The sequence below is a fragment of the Amborella trichopoda genome, chromosome 10, assembly GCF_054954075.1.
Source record: "Amborella trichopoda isolate Santa Cruz 75 chromosome 10, AtrichopodaSantaCruz75HAP2 v2.0, whole genome shotgun sequence".
In the NCBI taxonomy this organism is placed as follows: Eukaryota; Viridiplantae; Streptophyta; class Magnoliopsida; order Amborellales; family Amborellaceae; genus Amborella; species Amborella trichopoda.
Genome location: NC_142345.1, coordinates 43,211,882 through 43,224,395, shown reverse-complemented (window position 1 = coordinate 43,224,395; position 12,514 = coordinate 43,211,882). Strand labels below are relative to the sequence as shown.

General features: G+C 33.9%; 1 protein-coding gene across 1 annotated transcript; it reads left to right on the top strand.

The window, feature by feature from the left end:
• The first annotated feature begins 9,591 nt into the window (after positions 1-9,591).
• Positions 9,592-11,609, top strand: LOC148780252 (ABSCISIC ACID-INSENSITIVE 5-like protein 7). The gene is made up of 3 exons (XM_088850570.1): positions 9,592-9,942; positions 10,073-10,144; positions 11,541-11,609. The coding sequence occupies exons 1-3, from the start codon at positions 9,592-9,594 to the stop codon at positions 11,607-11,609; spliced, it is 492 nt and encodes a 163-aa protein (XP_088706696.1).
• Positions 11,610-12,514: the final 905 nt, after the last annotated feature.

The window sequence follows — 12,514 nt, the reverse complement described above, 5'->3', positions numbered from 1 at the left end:
TGATGGCTATGCGATTTTAAGCCCAACCTTTCTGCACCACGTAAGATAAGTTTTTACAATTCTACCTATTGTGGGGATTATCCTTCATTTCCTCAGTTCTCCGATGCAGTGTAGTCTAGAGAGAGAGAGACAGTATGAGAGACAATGTTTCTTCTATCCCATATAGTCTAGATACAGAGAATGTTCGAGAGAGAGAATGCTTCTCCTTTCTCGTAATCCATATAGTAGAGAGAGAAAGAGAGAGTTTCTCCTTTTCTATATAGGAGTCGGAACGACCCGACGAGACTGGGGATCCGGTGGGTAGACCCGACCTCAAGTGGGTCCAAATTTTGGACCCAAAAGGTCGGGTCCAGGTAAAAAACAACTTGAATACTATTCGGGTCTGGATCAGTATACAGGGACCGACCCTAATAATATGGGTATATGTTATGTGGGTTTAAAGAATGTGGGTATATGGGCTTATTAATAAATATCGTGCACTATTTTAAATGTTTTCAATAATACGAGTATATGATGGTAAAAAAACAAGGGCAAACAAAATAAAAAGAAAAAGAGGCTCATAGGGCGGTAACGGACTTGTACCTATGACTCGACAGGTAGACTTAGGACCCGATGGATCCAAGTATGGGTCCAAATTGTAGACCTGAAAAATTAGTTATGGGTCCAAAACCAGGTTTAGCTGGACCCCACTCGTTGCCACCCCTATTGCTATGTAGTCTTGACGGTCTAAGTTTGACATTGGACCCCATGTACCAATTTTCAACTTAGACCATGAATACATCTTTGTTCTTTATTAGGCATGGCAATGGGAAGGTAGGTACACCGGCTAAGAAAAACTAGGGCATGGGCCATAAGATGTGGCCCGAGGGTTGGGCTAGGCCAAGGCTAGCCCAGCTCACTTGCCCATTGCTAGCCCTACCTTTATTAAAACTAATTTTCAGCCAAATACAATGAAATCAGATCGTTGATAGCTTGGGGTCATTTTCTAACAACTTTGAGTTCCGAGTTTGTAATGAATTTTGAGTTAGAAGTGCAATGCTTTCTTGTAATGAGCACTTTTTATTTGGATGAAGGACACGGTTTCTATGCGGCCAGCATGCATATTATAAAAATGGGGCCTTGGCAATAAATATATTTTTTAAATGTAAATTGATTCTAATTTTTAAAGAATATATAATCTTTAACATAAATTATGAAAAAAAATGAAAAACAAAAATAATAATTATATTACAAAAAACATTTGGACCATTAGTTACACTTATTTTTATATGGACTACCTATTTGTATCCATCTTTAAGATGAATGATTTATACCTTTGGATTGCATATTGTAGAAATGCGATCATGAAACAAATTTCCTTGGTTGAATAAATGAGCATATTAAACCATTGTTCTGTTCAATAAAAGCCCAACTTAGAAGTATTTTATCGATTTAAAATAGTTGAAAACTATTTACCGAAAATGAAATACTTGGGATCTGTTTTAGATTCACCAAGATCATCATTTTCAAAAAACAATATTCGATTGTGCTCCTAAACACTTAGATTTAATTGTTTAGAAATTGGACAATCCCCCGTGTCTGGGGCCAGGGAAGTCTGGGGTTCAGGGGCAGTATCTTTTTGTGGTATTGATGCGATGGGTGCATCTGGGGCTTTGTAGGTAATGTGGGACCCTTTGGTTTTACAAAATTTTAATGTTATTGTTAAAAACAGTTACTTACTTTTAGGATTTCATGGCCCTAGACCAGGATTTTTTTGGGGGCTTATGAATGTCTAAGGACCACTGTTCCTGCTCTTAAGGAAGAATTTATTGCTGAGATGAATACTGTTATTCATTCTTTTCAATTTCCGATGGTAGTTAGGGGGGATTTCAATTTAATTCGCTGGCCTGGGGAGTGTCTTGCAGCCACTCCAATTAATTCTTATATGAGATTTTTTAATCAATTCATTGAAAGTAATGCTTGCACGGATCCTCCTATTATCGATTCCAAGTTTACTTGGTCCAATAATAGTTTGTCAATGCCAGTTATGTCTAAGATAGATCGCTTCCTGATTTCAATAGAATGGCTAGAGGAATTCCCACTATCGACTGTAAAGACTGCGCCAAGACTGAGCTCTGATCATCAGCCCATTCTTTTAAGTACATCCATGGTGTGTGGGGGTCCAAAACCATTTCAATTAAATTTGGAATAGTTGGAGATAGATGGGGTTACTGATCTGATCATAGGAGTATGGACTAATTATGTGTTTGAAGGTACTATGGATTTTCAATTGCACAATCGATTGTTGATAATCAAACATAACCTGATTGATTAGAAGAAGGAGAATAACGTTGATATTAAAGGAAAACTACAAAAGGTGTTATTGATATTGAAGGTTTCGATCAGAATATTCAAGAAGATGGTTCATTCATTGAACCGTTCTTTTTGGATAAAAGTGAGAAACTAAAAGAGCTGAATGATATCAGAAGAGTGGAAGAAATTTACTGAAGGCAAAGGTCAAGATCCAAATGGCTTAAATAAGAGGCCCTTACACCAAATTCTTTCATGCGATTGCTAGTGTCAGGAGAAGGCAGAATGACATCTCTGGCCAGACTTTCCCTGGAATTGATTCAGATAATGATCATGCTATGGAGTTAGCAATGATTAATCATTTCAAAAGCCTTTTCTCTAAGGAAGTAACTTTTACTCCAAAATCTCAGAGAATTCCATTTAAAATGCTATCTCATAAGTTGCAAACTCATTTAGAAAGAGAAGTGACTTTAAAAGAGGTGAAAGAAGTGGTTTTTGCTTTACCTAACGATAAAGCTCCTGGACCAGATGGTTTCCCTTTATCATTCTTCCATAAGTTCTGGGATTTGGTTAAAGGTTAGCTATTAGAAATGGTCAGGGGATTCATGATCACATGGCATGTATTTCGAGGTGTAAATTCAACTTTTTTAGCGTTGATCCTCAAGAAATCAGTCATTTTGGATATTTCGGATGTCAGACCGATCAACCTACTCACTAGTTTGTATAAAATTGTTGCGAAAGTCCTGGCTGAAAGACTTAAAGGAGTTCTACCATTCTTGATTTCCAGCATGCAGTTAGCTTTTGTAGAAAAGCATCAGATCACTAATAGTGTATTGCTCGCGTATGAATGCATTCACTCAAGGGTATTTATAAAAAACCAGGGGTTATGCTTAAACTAGATATGGAGAAAGCCCATGGCAGTGTGAAATGTGAGGCTCTATTAGAAATTATGAAAATGATGGGTAGCTAAGTTGGATTTGAGGATGCTTATATTCTGCTCACTCCTCTGAACTCTATAAAGGAAGCCCTATTGATTTCTTTAATGCATCAAGAGGTCCGTGCCAAGGAGATCCGCTCTCTCCATTCTTATTCACTATCTATGCTGATTGTTTTACTTGATGCTTTCTAAGGTGGAACATACTGGGTACTTTTCGAGCTTTAAAGTTGCAAACTCCTCAATCACAATTTATCACTTGCAATATGCTAACGATACCTTAATTTTCTGCAAGGCTGATATATCGCAAGTGAAGGGAGTGGCGAGATGTTTGGAATGTTGTGAGGTGATTATGGGTATTAAAGTGAAATTCAATAAATCCTCTTTGATTGGAGTCAACTGTCCTCTTTCCTATGTTGAGGTATTGGCCAACACAATGGGCTGCAAAGTTGGGTCTTTCCCTATTGTGTATCTTGGTATAGCTATTTCGAACTCAAGGCTATCTCTTTCGGTCTGGGATAAAGTGTTGGAAAAAGTACAACTAAAACTTGATCTATGGAAACTGCAGTATTTATCATTAAGAGGAAGAGTAACATTGATGTGACCATGTTTGGCCAATTTACCGGTTTATCAAATGTCCTTAAACTCTATTCCAAGCTCGGTAGCAAAAAAAATAAAAACATGATCAGGGATTTTTTGTGGGGTGCTTACGGTGAGAACCGAAAATACCATTTGTTAAGGTGGGATAGAGTTTGCACTCCTAAGAGAGAAGGGGGTTTGGGGATCCGAAATATCAAAACTTTCAACCAAGCTTTACTATGCAAATGGTGGTGGCACAATATTTATTTGAAAGATCATCTTTGGTACCAAGTCTTATGTGCAAAATATGGCTTGGATAGATCACAATTATGGCTTAGGGGTGGAAGGGGTAAGAAGTTGTCTCTGCTATGGAAATCTATTTTGAGCTGCAGGCCGATGATCTCAGGGTATTTTTGGTAGACTATTGGCAATGGTGAACAAGTATCATTTTGGCACCATAAGTGGTTGGGGGATTATCCTTTGAAATCAGCATTCCCGGATCTTTTCAATTTGGTGGCCAGACCCAATTTGAAAGTAAGTGAGGCTATAGAGAGGCGAGGTCAAAGTGTCTCATGGGATATTCATTTAGCCTATAGCCGATTGAATAATGTGCTATTAGCTCAATGGTGTCAACTTATGAAATTGCTGGACAAGGTATATATCTCCATTGCTGCAGATGATGAATTAATTTGGAAAATAGAGAGTGATGGTATATTCTAGGTGAAATCATGTTATAATTTATTTTTTCATAATAGATGGATATGGCCTTGTAAATGCATTGTACAAATCTGGAAATGGTTGATCCCATACAAGGTACAAATTTTATTTGATTGGCAGCATAAGATAAAATTTTGACGATTGATAATCTGATTAAAAGGAGGAAAATTCTACCAAATGTTTGTCTTTTTTGCAAGGAGGATGGTGATAATGGAGCACATCTTTTTATTCATTGCTCTTTTACTATGAGTTTGTGGCATTGGCTCTTTGTGATGGTTAGCATCCTAATGCCACTTCCACAAACTGTGGGGAGATTGTGTCTTCACTAAAAGTCTATTTTCTACTGAAGAAAGGAAGGATTGTTTGGAAAATTACAGTAGGAGTTATTCTTTGGGAAGTTTGGAAAGAAAGAAATCGAAAGACCTTTGACGGAGTGGCTTGCCCTTATGAAAGGCTTATCCATATTTGTAAATCGACAATCTGGTCATGGTTGTCTGTGAATAAAGAAGGTTGAGGTATTTGTAAGGTGGATGTGATGGCCAATTTGCGCAATTTGTTCTTTCTTAGTTCAAGTAAATCGAGACCAAGAAGTGTTTGGACGGCTCCATGTCCAGATAACTTTAAGCTCAACTTTGATGGAAACTCATTGGGTAACCTAGGGCTGGCTGGTATTAGTGGAATTTTGCGAGATTGGTATGGTAATGTACTTTCTCATTTGCTGGAGCAATTGGAAATGCTACAACTAATTTCGTAGAATTAAGTGCTTTATTGTGTGGCCTGAAGATCTTCATTGAGAGCTAGCTGCACGATAGAGGGCGACTCTTTCAATGTGATTAGATGGTGTAAAATGGAAAATAAAGTCCCTTGGGAACTTCGGCGGCAAATAATGTGATGTCTTTCACACATGTTTATAGGGAGGCCAATAGTGTAGTCGACTATCTTGCTAAGGGGGGTACTACTTTTTCTTCACTTCGTGTTTCTGACGATGTAATTTCCTTTGAGTAACTTCTAATAATATCAATGAACTTGGTCAAACAAAGTTTAGGATGTTATTTCCCTTAGGCACGTATAGAATGTAGGGGTAGCAATGGACCCGGACCAGACCCAAATAGTGTTAGTGTATAAATAATATTTTAATAATATTTAGTAAATATTTGAATTAATATAACTATATATTTTTAATTATAATATATATATATATATATATATATATATATATATATATATATATATATATATATATATATATATATATATAATTTTCGAGTCGTATCTAATTGGGTCCGGGTCCAGGTTCGAGTTCGGTGCGACTCGGATCTGTTCCGACCCGTTGCCACCCCTGTCTATGAATTGTATGATCTTTTTTTAAGAAAAGGTTTCTATACTTCCCTTCCCCTAGATATATGCTTCCCCCTTCATCCACGCATCCAATTTAGATCAAGTGAGCCACTGACCATTTGATCGAGATATGATGTTTTAGAGTATTTTATTTTTATTTATTTTTCTAAAAAGTATATGAATATGAAATTTGGTACGTGGCATCACCTCAATGGGGCACACTTAAAAAAACATATTAAAGAGAATTTTTTGATAAAATATAATAACCAAAATACCCTTGAAATTTTCAAGGGTATTTTGATTATTTTATTTTATTGGATAATTTTTTATTTTTTATTTTTTAGAGGTGCGACTTTAAGAGAGGAGTAGAGCCCAACATTTAGTGTAAAATAGTTTGTAAAAAAAATTAAAAATAAAATAACATAAAGAGGTGACATTGTGATTGAGATCATCTCAGCCATCCATTTAGAATGGACAGTTGGATAGGGTGAAGCATATAAATTTTATACTCTAGGTGAAGCATATAAAGCCTGCCCTTTTCGTTGTGGTGCCCTGAATTTTTGGTCCTCAACATACTCCTTTCTAATTTAAATGTTAGTTTAAGTTCGCAACATACTCATGTGTAGGGTATGTGCCCTAGGGAACATCTAGCCACGGGAGCATATAATCTTTTGTCTTAACTAAAATTGTTTACAAGTAACTGAGACCGTCAATTAGGTTGGTAGACAAAACTCTTAAAAATGCATAGGCAGAGCAATTGCGATCCATTGACAAAATGGACCATGGAAATGAACCATAAGAAGAGGATAAGAATCCCTAACCATAATGCAATTTAATTTATTTAAGGGAAATTTATCAAAATACATATACTTTGAATTGAACAGTTTACCTTTTTTAAATTATAAGGATGCTACCTTATAATGTAGAACTACGGATGTCCCTCAAAAATCCATCGGAAAAAGTAGTTTTAATGTTGATAAACCCTTTGATTGATCATCTCGACATCGAGATGTATGATTATGAAAAATAAAAAGATTTTAAGTCTCAGAAATAGTGCATTTTACGACATATTATCTACACCGTCAATTTTCAAGATTTTCATATATTTATAGATCTACTTGATTTTAACCATTTTTAAAATTTAAAATTTTATAATTAGATATAAAAATAGATTTTGAGATAATCCTAAGAACATTTTACATCAAAATTATATACCATGATAAAATTTGAAGGTGCACCTTACCTCTACACCAACGGATGCATCCGTACTGCACCCTTAAATTATTTCAACTCATGTTTATGCGTATTTCTGAAATTAAAGTAACGCGTATTGGTAAAATGTTAAATAGTCAATCTCTCATGCGTGATAAATTTCACCTTTATTTAATAACCATCCAAGGCTTATGTAGATGCTATTCTATAGCTATATCATTTGGTCATTTTTCGTATTTAATTGTATAAAATTTTAATATGTAGTACATATAGTGGAGACTACATTTACTTTCCCGGTCTCAAGAGATACTTTGCAGAGGATCTTCTCAGTATGAAATTTTGAATAAACATGAGGATCTCTAGATGAATATTTTCAAAAGGAAAATTAGATTTTGAACTTTTCATATACCCAAAAAACATTAAGAGTGCTCAAGTGAGGATTTAAACTCTAGTATAGGGATATTATTATGATTCTACCGCCTTCTTGACATGTGAAATGAAATAATTATTGTATTTGGTTTATAATAAGTGACTGTACTAGCATGTCTAGTAATAGAAACCTTTTGGGCCCAAAGATTAGTTACTAACAATCAGCGTTTAACAAATCGGCCGAGTAAACTGGATCCGGCCACTGGCCGAGCTGGTTTTGGCTGGTTTAGGTGGTCCAATCGGTTATTTTTAAAAAATAATAATATATATAAATATAAAATCCCCAAAAATAATGTATTCATTTGTAATGTGTTTTTGAATGTTTTTTATTATTTTAAAAAGATTGGACTGTTTTTTGGCCATGAATACTTACTTTTACTTTTTTCATTTTTTTTTAGATTATTTCTAAAATATCCCTAAGCACAAATCACTTTTTTTAAAGTCTATTTCTTCACTAGTTTTCAACTTTATTCGGATGAGTTTTGTTTAATTATGTTTTAAATATACTTTTCATATTTGTTAGGAATTTTTTGTATATTTTTAAATCTGTTTAACACTTTTTGGCACGCCTGGGACCTGCTCGGTTAGGTTGGGTGAATGACCGGTTTCCGTGTTACGTGGACTCTGCCCTTAGCTGGTTTCGGGTCTGGTTCGATTTGTCAAACACTGCTAACGATTCTTGATGGATACAAACACTTGTTGGTCTCCATGTAAGATTGGTGTCCCCCTGTAAAGCTAGATGCTTGCCTGATGGAACTACCAAGTTCTTCCATCCTTTCTTTACAATCTCCATATTGTGGTATGCCTGGTGCACATGACAATGTTTTTGGTTCCACCTATGCACGTGTGAGATTCACATGTACGAAGTGTATGTGATTACCGACGCTCGAAGAGACGGTATATCATGCGAAGACTCGAACTGCATGATGAAAATCAACGGCGTAAAGTGTTTCACGGATAATGAAACACTTGTTAAACATAGTAAATGGAATCCGGCACTTCTACAATGGTCTGAAGAATCTATGAATGCCATGAAGTCATTTGCTAAAATAGGTTTTGTTGATTTTATCCATTGTCATCGGATTCTTCACTCGACTTCCAGCTGTTACATTGTCATCGGTCGACCTCGTTTCGGGGTTGAGGTTAGGTAGGTGAATTTCTAAAATGAGACAACCTTGTACTGTTATAAACCTAACACAGGGTTCCATGAGGTATTCACTAGATACCCTCCCCCTCTTTGTGACTCTTTTACCAGTTTTGGTTTGATCTGCCTTATCTCTCAATTGAGGCAAGTGTGTGTATCAGTGTTTCTCTTTTTCTATATCTCTTTTGCAGGCATTTGAGTTGAATTGGTATGTTTGTCAACTGAGGCAATCCTTGACATTTCAAGGAATCTAGCACATTTGGTCTCCATGATTGTCATAGTCATCCTATTTGATGTTTGCTTTATTTCCTATGATTTTTTTATATATATCAATGTTAGTTGTATATGGGTTCTCATGCTTTATAGTAGCAAGTGTACTAATTAGGAAATTTTGTTGGAAAAGATAGTACGTATTGTGTTATTAGTTTCTTTTAATTGTGAAATTATTCGTTATCCATAGAGTTTGTTTTCTCTTAATTTTGAGGAAAGAAAAAATATAGTGAATGCATGCAATTCATTTTAAGATAGAAAAAATGATGTAAGATCGAAGCCAGAGGGGAAAAAGTGATGGAATCAAAAGGCCTTTGATTCCAGTAACAGATCAAAAAAAAGGGAGGAAACTAAGAAAGTTACACAGAGATAACAGAGAGAGGGGTTTAGGGCAAAATTAAGAGAAAATGAAGAGAGAAATAGTGAAATGCGTGTTTGAGATGCTTTCTACCTTTAACAATTATAATATTTTTTTAAAAGTAGCGTGTTTAAGTAAATTTAGTAGGCAAGAAGGGGGGGGGGACTATTTTTTTCATTATACTTGGGGTTTATATAGACCCGAGGGTGTAACTGGACCTTAAGCTGGTGATAGGGAGGACTATTTAATTTTCCACAGATTAAATTAATCTTACTCTTTGTTAAACTTATTAGGTTTGGTGGTGAGAAACACTTATAAACCATGCTATCATCAAATGGCCCGGTTGAAGAAACCAGCCTAAACATATCTTGTGTGACTCATGAGCACCAAATTCCTCCAAATGCCTCAGCATGGCCACAATCACCCCCCTCAACTGGACACATGATCATGGACAGCCATGGTCATGGGAGCAACGTGGCGAGTGTGATGGGCAACAATATTTTCCCTTGGAATGGTGGCTTAGGGATTCAATTTCCCGGTGAGAATGGTGCACAATTAAATGGAATTGGGCAACATTGGGAGGATGAGGCTCTCATGGAGGACGCAGAGAGAAGGCTCAAGAGGAAGATCAAGAACCGTGAGTCTGCCGACCGTTCGAGAGCTAGAAAACAGGTAAATCTCTCTCTCTCTCTCTCTCTCTGTCATAGCTTTCAAGGCTCTCTACTCTTCTTAATACTTGCTATACCACTCTTTTACTATTCTACTTTAATGCATCCTTATTTTCTTCTTTGTTGCTTGTTAGGCCTATACTATTCAGCTAGAGTGTTCATTTGAAGAATTACAAGAAGAGAATGCTCGCCTAAAGAAACTTCAGGTATTTCAACCTTTTTACCATCTATAAGAAACAAATGAAAAATAACATGTCGGAAATTGTTCTATTCTCAATGTATAAGAATGTGAAAATAACTAAAGGTGTGGTTAGCTCAAGGCTTTGGCTTTATCGTAAAAAGTAAAGCCTCACCCTAAAATCTTGCTATAAAATGCACTTTTGTTGTCAGAAGCCCTATGATAAACTTGAAAACCATTTGTCTCTGATTATTAAATTTGAAGCTCAAAAAATGCTTACGGTTGATTGAGAATTGATGGTCCAAATAATATATTACAAAATACACCACTTTTTGGGCTCGAAATTTTTTTTTTTTTTTTTTTTGTAGATACAAAATTGTTGAAGTCTCCTTTGATGCATTTTTAGCACGAAAACAACATTTCGATAGGGTTTTGAAATAAAACTTCACTTTTATTGTAAAGCCTAGGCCATACACTGAGGAATATTAAAAAAATTGTATCAGATGGATATTGAGGAACTTTAAAAAATTTGTATTTATACATATCATTGTCATTATCATAATTAGTATAATCATCATCATCAATTTTATGGTGGGAAAAGCTTAATGCATGAGTACTTCAAGGCAGTCGCCTTCCAAAAATCCATCTTGGAGATGGATTTCGAGTCCTTTTTTTCATAGGTTAATAATCACAACCAATACAATCATGAATCTGAAAAAATCCAAAGGCAAATTTAAAATAATCTAATTATAATTCAATATCTTTTTTCCCCCAAAATGATAGTGGTAGTGATTTGTGAAAATTTTAGTTCCAAAATCTAACCCTAAGATAAAATTCTAGAAGAAAATCAAACTTGAATAGGTGTGGTGGCTGACTTATAAAAATGTTACCATCATCATCATTATTATTGTTTTTTTTTTTATCGTTGTTATTATTATTATTATTATTATTATTATTATTATTATTATTATTATTATTATTATTATTATTATTATTATTATTATTATTATTATTATTATTATTATTATTATTATTATTATTATTATTATTATTATTATTATTATTATTATTATTATTATTATTATTATTATTATTATTATTATTATTATTATTATTATTATTATTATTATTATTATTATTATTATTATTATTATTATTATTATTATTATTATTATTATTATTATTATTATTATTATTATTATTATTATTATTATTATTATTATTATTATTATTATTATTATTATTATTATTATTATTATTATTATTATTATTATTATTATTATTATTATTATTATTATTATTATTATTATTATTATTATTATTATTATTATTATTATTATTATTATTATTATTATTATTATTATTATTATTACTGTTGCTGCTTACTGCTTCAGAGTTTGTTTAATCTGCATTTTTTGCAACAGGTTAATTTAGAGCATCCACCTGTGCAACCCTGTAAAACCTTGCGGCGGACTGCGTCGGCTTCATTTTGAGTTGTGCTTGCTCACATGGATTGATACCAATCACATTATTTTGTGGCAATAAATATTAACTGAGTTTTGTTAAGAAAGTATTTTTTGCAGAAGCATAGAGAGACCTTTTTGTGATTCAACTTTTGATAAATATTACATAAATTATATGTAAGAGAAATACCGGTGGTTTTCTAAAACGGTGTGGTTTGTATACATTGCAATGCCTAGATAAAATGAACAATATGGATTATTGCAACCTTGTGGCAATCCCATATAAATTTTTCCATTCAGAAAAAGGTGTGGTTTGTATAAGGTAGAAGCCCTAAACAATCAAAATAAGGTGCACCTTCAAATAGTGTTGACTTATTTTGTTTCAATATTGGAAATCATTGCAATGGTTTGAAAATTTATTTTCATATCTAATTATAAAATTTAAAGTTTAAAAAATAGTGTAGATCGAGTAGATTATTAGGACAGGACAGGACTGAACTAGTAGTCCGATCGATCAGACAACATAATGGTGTTTTCACTGTTTTGGTCTAAAGTAAAAACTAGATTTGGTTGAAAATCGGTCAAAACCAATGATTGATCACTTTTGGGCACTCAAACCGGTTTTAACTAGTTCCACCAACTAGACATAGTTGGAAAATTTTTAAATTTTATTTTATATTTTTAAACTATTGTATCTTATTATTATTATTATTATCATTATTATTATTTATTATTATTTATTTCTTAGTCCAACTGGTTTTAACTAGATCAACCCCTCACTCATTTTGTGGCAGATCCTTAAAAAACTCGTTATTATTGTAAAACAATATCCATGATTGACTAGCCAATCAAATATGGCCTTGATGGCCCACTCTCTCTATCATGCCCGTTCATTTTATTGGGCGGTGATGAAATAATGACCATAGATTCTCAAC